We start from the raw sequence: 10,000 nt of genomic DNA, 5'->3' as shown, positions 1-10,000 counted from the left end.
GACATGTGACATGTGCCAAAGGTAATCTTGGTCACGGTTGCTCCCTGGGTGATGATGGGCTGCTGAACCTGTTCAAGCAGACGAAGAGTTGTCCAAAGGTTGTGCAAACATGTGTTCTTAAGAGAGAGAGAGAGAGAGAGAGAGAGAGAGAGAGAGAGAGAGAGAGAGAGAGCTGTGGCATTATTCCACTATTCCTCCCAACTACAGACTCACCTGGCCGGAGAGGGGCTTGTCAGAGGATCCCACAGGATGATGCGCCTGCAAGGGTGGCGGATGGGACAGTGGCGAGTGGAGGTTAGGCCTGTTGTGAGACGTCGGGCCTGTTGGAGCTTGGGCAACTGGGGGTGTGGGGAGACGTCGGGGCCTGTTGGAGCTTGGGTAACTGGGGGGTGGTGTGGGGAGGCTTCATTGAAAGGACGACCACTGGGTGAGTGCCAGCGCCTGAGGAGGACTTGGTCCTTCGACGGAACCAACTCCTGAGGCTGCGGCCCTCTCCTAGGGGCTGTGGTGGAGGAGGAGGAGGAGGAGGAGGAGGAGGAGGAGGGGGGGGGCAGGCTGGCTGGGGCTTTGCTCTGCAGGGTGGTCTGCGTTAAGTGAGGTGGTGGTGGTGGTCGGGTCGGTTCTGACTGGGCTGCCAGAGTGGGTCTCTGTTGATGCTGAGGCTGGACGGCGGCTTGAGACGACCTATAGAAGAGCCCTGTCTGTGGATCCAGGGTGTCGCCCTCCATCTCTCCTTCCTCCATCGCCTGCTCCTCGGCCTGTTTGCTCAACACAGATGGACTTCCTCCACTCTGTACGACAACAATGGCAATAGCAGATCATAACACACAGGCAACACAAACGAACACAAAACTGCCTGAAAATGAGGTGGGTTCTGTCTGCGGTACCTGCTGGATGAAGTGGGAGCTTGTCGACGCAGATGACGTTGGGCTGGACTTGCCACCGCCACCACTGTCTGAGTGTTAAACAGGGATGAGACAACCTGCTGCTGCTGCTGGGAGGAGGAAGAGGAGGAGGAGGAGGAGGAGGAGGAGGTGGCCACCACACTGACTGACCCTACAGCAGGGGCACTGGATGGGGGGAATTGACCTGCACAAAAACACACAACAAAAACGTCCATCAATGCCAGATATCAAAGCTAGTTTCACAAAACAGTGAGGAACTGGTGTTTCCTTTCAATCAGGATATGGATGAAGAAATGAAAAGGACATTGAACACTGGGAATCATTCTTTTTTGCAGGGTACAAAAAAAATATGGACTTTGACTTTGTATTTGTCAACAGGAACAGGAACAGGAACCCCCTAACCCATGAACCATGACTGGCTGACTGAAGAGCTTCTCTTACTAGCACAGCAGCCCCTGCTCATACCAGCTGGGATGTACTCTGTGAGGACCTCAGCCTCCCCCTGTGGGTGTCCAGGAGGCTCTGGGGAGGGCCTCTTCTCCTGGGCCGATTGAATGGGAACAGCCATCTGGCTTAGATCAATGGTGTGCTGCCGGAGTTTGGAGTCGCTCCTCTCCCTCACTGAAACAGATCAGTGGAATGACTGAGTTGTTAGGGGGGGAAAACCCTGTTGTCATTCTTCCTCATACAAAGAGAGTCTCCTCTGCTGAAGCGTTATGCATAGAAGGTTAGCAACAATGCAACTGGCAGCAGAAGAAATCAACACTAGCAGAATGGAAGAGAACCAGACCGATAGCAGAAGTAGGAGATCACCTGTCGTCTGCTGGAGCTCAAGCAGAGCCTTAATGGTGGAGGTGGCAGACTGAGACTCCCCCAACACATCCTGGTAAATAATGGTGGGACTGGTCTCAACCTCCTGTTCAGTCCACTCCTGCCCCTGGAGGCCATTACCCGAACAACGGGTTGAGCATCTAAAGCCAAGTCAGAAAACAGTTTTAGTTTTGTTTTGTTTTTAGTTCTATTAAAAACTGTGAAATGTTTTAGGTTGGAGATACCAAAAACATCTATGGTCAGCTGCCTCAGCTACCACAAGACACTGGTGCGGTCAGTCCATCCAATCAGAAGTGTTTATAACCTCCTTATAAACACTTCTAAGTCACTTCAAAGCTGCTGTAAGTGATTTTAACCCCAGGAGTCTGGGTCTAGATACAGGCACTGTTGGGGTTCAGATATCCTGTGATATTTTCTGAAATGTAAGCAACTTTAAACAGTGGTTTCATGACACGTTTATCTGTTTGAATTCAGCACAACAGGTCCAATAATATGGAAGCAGTATACTTGTCAAATTTAATCCAACTCTCGTCTCGAGTTTTGCTGCCGGTGGGCAATACATTTAATCCAACTCTAGTCCAAACCATCTGACCTATCAATTAGCTGAGTTCAAGCACCCTGCAAAGCATAACGACGGAACCGTTAGTGCTGCAATGGAATCAATACTGTGAAAACTGTGGGAGTTGAAACAAAAACAGAATGAAAAAAAAATTAAATAAATGAAAAACACATGAGATTCCATTGCAGCATGAGAGGACTACTACCCCCTGTTGGTCAAGGCACGGGGGCACACTGCCTCATGTTCGCTTTGTGCTAAAATGCTCAAGTTGTGTTTACAATTGTGTCACAAGAGAGATATATATATATTATATATATATATATTATATATATATATATATCTAAGGACATATTTGCATAGCTGGCTATAGCAGAGCCATATAGAAAGACTGCTGTGCCACTCCCCTTGAATTCATCTAAGCTCTATGTCAGATATATGTTGGCAAAAACGCAAAAGAACAGCACTAGTACAAACATACTGTTAGATTTGCGCAGCATTTCGTAAACAGGTATATGTTTGCCCCATAAAGATAAGAAGTTTTCAGGGATGAAGGTGATGACCCGATGTATAATGAAACATTGTTGACTTTGACTTTGACATTGTTTATATATTTGTATCGTATATATTGTGTTTTTTGGTTCTTATGTGTAGTACTTTTCCTATGTGTAGTACTTATTTGTGATTTTATGTTATGTGTAGTACTTATTGTGTTTCTATGTTTTTATGTTTTATGTTTACTGTATGCACCTTCACACCAGAACAAATTCCAAGTAGATGTAAACCTACTTGGCAATAAATCCCATTCTGATTCTGATTCTGATTGTGACCTATACGAGAGCCATTTTCCACCAGTCAACCCAAAGCCCCAGATATGGGTGCTGATTTGGCCCAATCCACAGTAACACCGATATCGTTATCTGATCATTTGATCTGGCCCAATCCACAGTAACACCGATATCGTTATCTGATCATTGAAACGGCAATGGAGCCATTTAGTCCATGACACACAGGAAACATAGTTTGCTTCAATGAACATGACGTTGTAAAATGGTGTCGTGACTATGAGCCAAAACGACAGCAAGGCAAATTAAAATCCTAGTTTGCTTGTGTCGTCATTGAATATGCTAAATATGCGTAGAATGAGCAGTCTCTGTGACTCATGCGAAAGGAAAACGTAGCTGTGCCGAAGAACATCGAGGAGGAGAAAGGCTCATCACAGGTTGAAAGGCTCAGATTGACACAGGTTTAGGAGCCGGTCCCTGAAGCATCCATGATTTCACCCAATTAGTGTGTCAGTGTGTGGTTTCTCCTTATTTTTCACCTCCGCCTCTTCCTTTCTTCTTCCACAGCCAAAAGACAGAGGGCTGACAACGCTAGTGCCATTTGCAACTTCTTACCAGACATATTCTCCGTTATAAGTAGCTATATTACAAAAGTGTCTGTTGCAAGAGTGGTGTAGAAATGGTAAGCAAACACTGTTTTGTTTTTACGGTGCAGTCCTAGGTCTTCCTGTATTCATTGTTTGATGTTCTATTCGTTCCATTTAGTTCACGAGGAGCTTGTGCTATGACTGATGATTAGTCATGATGATAAACAACAACAAAAACAAACATGGAAGTGACCTCAGGTAGTCAGGAACAGTTTTGCTTGGTTCATGCCGTCTAACTTGTTGCTTTTAGGATTCACTGAAATATGATCCAACGCCTGTTCTTTAGCCTAGGACTCAGTGTAACATTATGGATTAAAGCAAGGAAAATGTCTGTGCTTGAAGTTAACAGATAGAACACCAACACCAAATCAAATTGTTTCTAAATCGCTTCTAAATTGTTTCTAAATCTAAGTCGCTCTGGACAAAAGCGTCTGCTAAATGACTAGATGTAAATGACTAAATGTAAATGTAAATCCTCACAATAACTTGAAAGGTCTAAATGGCAGCAAAATACATGATCTGCTCACCCATTCCTCAGCCTATGGAATACGTCTTTCAAAACTCTTTCGAACTTCCAGTGCTCATTCCATTGGCCTCTAAACAGTGTATGCTGCAAAATAGGCCTACTGTTGTTGAATGATTACCAATCCAAAGGATCGCAATAATGATATGAATAGCCTATTCACTGGAGTATTTTTACGCGGTACGTGTGTTATTGAGACTTTACTGAGCCCCAGTGTAAAGAAAGGTTTTTATTAATAAAGTATTTTCTAGACTATTAACCCCACCGTATATAAACAGTATTACATTACAGTATTATGTTCGCTGACTGCACCCGTGTATTGTTCCGATGTATTCAACGTTACCTCATGTCTTGTAGTTGTGGTGGATGCTAAACGTTTAAGTTCATTAATCCCCTGGAGCCCCAGTACCATGAACGATAATCTTCTTCGACTTCACAACCATTTAATTAACGTGTTCGAGAAGCGCCAGGGCGTATTCACTAACTATACAGTGATACCAGAGTAAGCCCTTGCTCCGAATCTCAAACAACCCCACACCGGCACAATGCCAGAGAACTTTAATCCATGCCGAAATGTAAAAGAGTCTTTAATCTCTATTGTTCTCCCACAGTGGTATTCCAGACTAATGTTCTCACACATACCTTGAGTGCTATGCATTGACTCAGATGGGGTTGGGCTGCTTTCTGTGAAGGTTGATGAATCGTCCTTCGGCACCCCCTCCTGGCCAGGGAGAGCTCCTGCATCTGCGGGTCTAGCCACCTGCTGGAGGGTCTCACTCACCAACTGTCGAGTATGCTCGCTCACAACAGCTGTCTGAAAGGTCATCGGCTTGGGTTTGATCAGAACCTGAAACCAGACAAAAATAAAACATTTAAATTTGTACTTTTGTTGAAATTTATACTTTTATTCATAAAGGAGGCAGAAAAGATATTTAAATGTATAGCTAAATATTGCAAATTAGAAGTACTTATTCATAATCCAAAAATGGAAAGCCCCATTCTAGCAACTATAACTATAGAGTCTACAGATGAGTTTGGACAGTTAATTATCTAATTGTGTTTCATCTTCAAAAGCTGACAACTAGAACAGGTTTTTGTGGAAAATGGAGGATTCTTTGAAAAGACTGATGGACATGTCATCAAATTAAAAGCATGTTATGGCACAATCAGTCAATTCAATATGATCTGTGATTAAGCTAATCCTACCTTAGTTAATTTATGGGTGATTCCAACATACAAACACACTTTTCCAAACACTGTCCACACACACCTCACAAACAGAAGTAATAGCATCAGTCATGGAATCGATCATTCCAAGATTTTTTTTATTTGTATTTACTTGAGTTTTTCCTTGCTGTCCATATACTATCTTGGTGGGGATGATTTTGGTGGTGGTAGTAGGCTGCATTCCTGGGCCGATGCCTTTGGGCTGGGTGACTATCATCTTGGTAATAGGACGGGAGGCAGTGATAATAGCTGGCTTTGCTCCGGGAACTGCTTGTAAAGTCTTCTCACCCTGTAGTAGAAAGATATTACAATGAATCATTAACTATTCAAAACAACAGTATTTTGAGACAAACAGTAACCACAGACGACAACACAAACATGAGGACCTACTCCTGCATTTAACAGCGTGGTGACAACATTCTTCCCAGGTAATCCTTGAATTGTAGTTCCTTTCCCAGTTGTCTTCTGGACCACAATGACATTTGGCTTGGAGGTCATCGGGATAGTGGTGATCTTTGTGGTTGTGCCTAGAGTGCAGAGAAGTGCAAAGGCATGTTCCAGGAGCGCATATTCTACACAGCAAATGTCCAACCTCTCAGACTGAATTCCCAGTCGTCATGTGAACAAAATGCCTTACCAGACACTATGTTACTGCTGATAATCTTACCAAACACTATGTTACTGCTTATAATCTTACCAAACACTATGTTACTGCTTATAATCTTACCAGACACTATGTTACTGCTTATAATCTTACCAGACACTATGTTACTGCTGATAATCTTACCAAACACTATGTTACTGCTGATAATCTTACCAGACACTATGTTACTGCTGACAATCTTACAACACTATGTTACTGCTGATAATCTTACCAGACACTATGTTACTGCTGATAATCTTACCAAACACTATGTTACTGCTGATAATCTTACCAGACACTATGTTACTGCTGATAATCTTACCAGACACTATGTTACTGCTGATAATCTTACCAAACACTATGTTACTGCCGATAATCTTATCAAACACTATGTTACTGCTGACAATCTTACCAGACACTATGTTACTGCTGATAATCTTACCAGACACTATGTTACTGCTGATAATCTTGCCTCCAAGCGTTGCAAGAGATTTGGGGACCACTGTGATGATGCTGCCACTGGTAGTTTTCACATAGGTGGCCCCTCCTGGAGAAGTTGACATTCTGCCCGCTATTGTGGGGCTGCCTGTTGGTCGTGAGTACGTGGCCTGGGTGCCTGAGACAAATTACAGTAAACACAGAAAACACACTGTATTGTTAATGGGGGGATCAGATCCAGTAAAATTATCAAAAAGACCAGCTGCTGGAGAACACATCAAAGTTCATATTTGAGAAGCCTGATGTGCGAAGTATATCAATACTTTAAAATGTAAGTTACGTCAAAATCACTCCAATCGATTGGTTGCTGGGCATAATTTGAGGTTTTTGGAGCCATTTGCTCAGCCTTTTGCTACTCCACTGAATTTGCGGCCCTAAATTATTACTTTCTCTTTGATAAAATTGGGAGACACCTCTAAGCAGTCGAATTATTTTGTTATTTTACACCACTTGTTTTGATATATTGTCACTTAATGCCTTTTTTTTCACTCTGGCAAGATGACTGCCAATGGAAACTAGCCTTTTGGCTATAATTGGGTGCATTTACATTTTAATGTTCATGAATGTACACTGTCCCTCTTGATCAAATAAATCAATTGATTGATTGATTGATTGAAGTTATGGCTCATAAAGTTCCATAGGAATGAAAGAAATGTTAAAAGTGAAACTAGACATAAACTAAAGGAAAATGAAATGGCACAGTGACAGACCTAACAGTAAACTCTTCCTTTAGGCACGGTCCCAAAATGGCGATTTAAATTTTTTTTTCAGGTTTCACACAGAATCAAAGTTGAAAAGGAATGGTCAACAAAAGAATTCCCACCTGTGGTGTGGACACCAGCTTTGTTGTCATGATGGCTCCGTTACTGCTGACCACCATGATGGGTGAAGCGCTGTTGCCAGGCAACGTGGCAGACGACGGCTTGGGGAGGATCTTACTTGGTTGCATCTGCTGGGTGATGATCTTCACTCCTGTTATAAAAACAGACAATCATAATTCCTCTTCACGTAGGCAGGTGTATAAATCAGAAATGTGATTTTCCACAGAGGTGCTCACCAGACTCCTGCTTTATCTGGATGGTAGGCTTACTGATAGGGGATGTAGAAGTGGTCTGAGCCGCCCCCAGTGGAGACGGAACAGGGCTACCCTGCTGGATCTGTTTGGACGACTGTTGTTGGTTTTTGGGAAACTGGGCCAGGATCTGTGTTGGTGTACCGACCAAAGTCTTTGGAGAGGGAAGTCTTGCTGTGGCAACTTTCACAGCTGCTGAGGAAGTGGCTATTCAATTTATGAAGAATAAATCAGATATGTTTACAACGAGAGCACAACTTAAAGAAACAAAAAAACAAACAAAACAAAAAACATGTTTGTTAACGTGTTAACGGAGTACCCTTACCTTGAGCCACAGTAGACATGACCACAGAGGGTGTGGAAGACACTACGGAGGTAACAGCCACAGTGTTTGTGCAAGAGCCTGGGTTGGGACTGGTTGGGATGACAACCGTTTGCTTTTGACTGGAGGAAGTGAGAACGGACGTGGACACCAGCTTGGACATGGCCGCGTAGTTGTGGGACTTGGAGAGGATGTTGGGAACAAAGCTAGAGCTTTGAGAGGTGGTTACAATAATCACCTGAGAAAACAACAACATGAAACACATTTCACATTGCCCTGTCAAAGAGAATGCTTTTTTTCATCACAATAACAACAACAGCAACAAGAGAGACAACAGAACCTCACAGATGTGTGGTGTGCTTTGAACATTATTCACTGGGTGGCACCACTCAACCAACCAATCAATCGTAATGAGCTATAGTAATGTGCCTTCTAGAGGCCAACTTGCCATAACAAAAGAGTCATTTTTGACTAAACGGTTTTTGAGCTATTGAAAAGTGTCCGTTGCAGCGCCCCCAATGGACAAAAGACGAAATATGCGTGCATCCAAAGAATGTGGTAGTGACCTTTGACCCTTTATGTCACAACATATTGGTAAGTGAAGCGCTATATTTTGGCTTTGTTTACTGTGACACTACTGAACAACTAACCCACTGTAGCATATATATTTATATTTATATATTTATCCCTGCACTTCTCGCACTCTCCACTTCTTCTTTGCACTACTGTTGTGCAACATTTCACATACTTTCTTAAACTCCTTAGTCCATTGCACTGTTGCACTGTTTGTTTGTTTGTATTGTATTGTATTGTATTGTGTTGTATATTTTGTGTAAGCACACTGAGAGTCACTTTACCAAGTCAAATTCCTTGTTTGTGCAAACTTACTTGGCAAATAAAACCTGATTCTGATTCTGATTCTGAAAAGAGTAAAAATGCGGTTCCTAGAGGCACACTTGCCTTTCAGGGGGCAACAGCAGGAAGGGACACGCCCACCTAGGGACACGCAAACCTACTAATCCCTAAAAGCCATGAGGGGCTCAAATCATGGCAAGTTTCATGTGGATCGGTGAAGTCTAAATCATGTGATGGCCCAAAATAAGTGTAATCGTGTAAAATAATAATTTTTAGCAGACTGACCTTTTGGGTGGTGGTGTTGGTAGTAGGTGTGGTCGGCTTGGTGAAGGTTATCTTTACTGGGGAGATGTGAGGAGGGAGAGAGTTGGCGATGCTCTGCATGATGTTGCTCATCTTTGGGCTGCCGCTCACGGGCACGGTGATGGTTTTGGACATCGGGGGCATGATCTTGGGCACTTCCTTAAGCATCACTGGAGTGGAGCTCGAGGAGTTGGTGCGCCGACGTTTGCGAGGTTTCTCATCCTCGTCGGCACAGCTCACACCTGAGGGCCACACACACACATACAGCAAGAGCTATGTGAAACATCTGAACATCTACAATATCTGTTTGCCGTCTCACACCTGAGGGCCACACACACACACAGCAGGAGCTATGTGGAACATCTGGACATCTACAACAATATCTGTTTGCCGTCTCACACCTGAGGGCACACACACAACAGCAGGAGCTATGTGAAACATCTGGACATCTACAACAATATCTGTTAGCCGTCTCAGGCCTGTTTGTGCAGACTGCTGATAGACAGTAAGGGGTTACACCATTTCACATTAAGATTTGAGGTTCGCAGTAGGGTTTTTCATTTTTTTAATTAAAAGTCTACTTTTAACAATTGGGTTTCTCTTTGTCAGGTTTGACAGTTCTTCTCAAGTATCTGAGTTAACTGCCAAGAGACAGTTCACAGGATGTCCTGGGTTCAAGTACACTAAACGACATTATTAATTCAAATTGTCAATCCAAGTTACTTAAGGGAGTATCTTTGATATCCGAACACCAAATTTTCATCTTTCCACTCTTGACCTTTCTACCAGTGCCGAGACATGAGCCACTTCTGCTTATAAGTGTTTATGCATTT

The 10,000-nt window shown here is 43.3% G+C and overlaps 1 protein-coding gene across 1 annotated transcript in view; it reads right to left on the bottom strand.

Moving 5' to 3' along the window:
* LOC122131380 (BRCA2-interacting transcriptional repressor EMSY-like) overlaps positions 1-9,440 on the bottom strand; it is a gene marked incomplete at its 5' end in the record, with an annotated part of 10,954 nt that extends 1,514 nt beyond the window's left edge. Inside the window, 15 exon segments of the mRNA XM_042706176.1 lie at positions 1-68; positions 214-382; positions 628-789; positions 888-1,089; positions 1,347-1,526; positions 1,719-1,844; positions 1,847-1,876; positions 4,899-5,094; positions 5,587-5,763; positions 5,865-6,001; positions 6,560-6,738; positions 7,443-7,587; positions 7,673-7,894; positions 8,013-8,247; positions 9,150-9,440. The exon segment at positions 1-68 is cut by the window's left edge and continues 319 nt beyond it. Of these exon segments, the coding sequence (XP_042562110.1) occupies positions 1-68; positions 214-382; positions 628-789; positions 888-1,089; positions 1,347-1,526; positions 1,719-1,844; positions 1,847-1,876; positions 4,899-5,094; positions 5,587-5,763; positions 5,865-6,001; positions 6,560-6,738; positions 7,443-7,587; positions 7,673-7,894; positions 8,013-8,247; positions 9,150-9,440 (2,519 nt within the window).
* Between the last annotated feature and the right edge of the window lie 560 nt (positions 9,441-10,000).

This window comes from Clupea harengus, unplaced genomic scaffold, assembly GCF_900700415.2.
Source record: "Clupea harengus unplaced genomic scaffold, Ch_v2.0.2, whole genome shotgun sequence".
Taxonomy (NCBI): domain Eukaryota; kingdom Metazoa; phylum Chordata; class Actinopteri; order Clupeiformes; family Clupeidae; genus Clupea; species Clupea harengus.
This window is presented reverse-complemented; position numbering and strand designations above follow the sequence as displayed.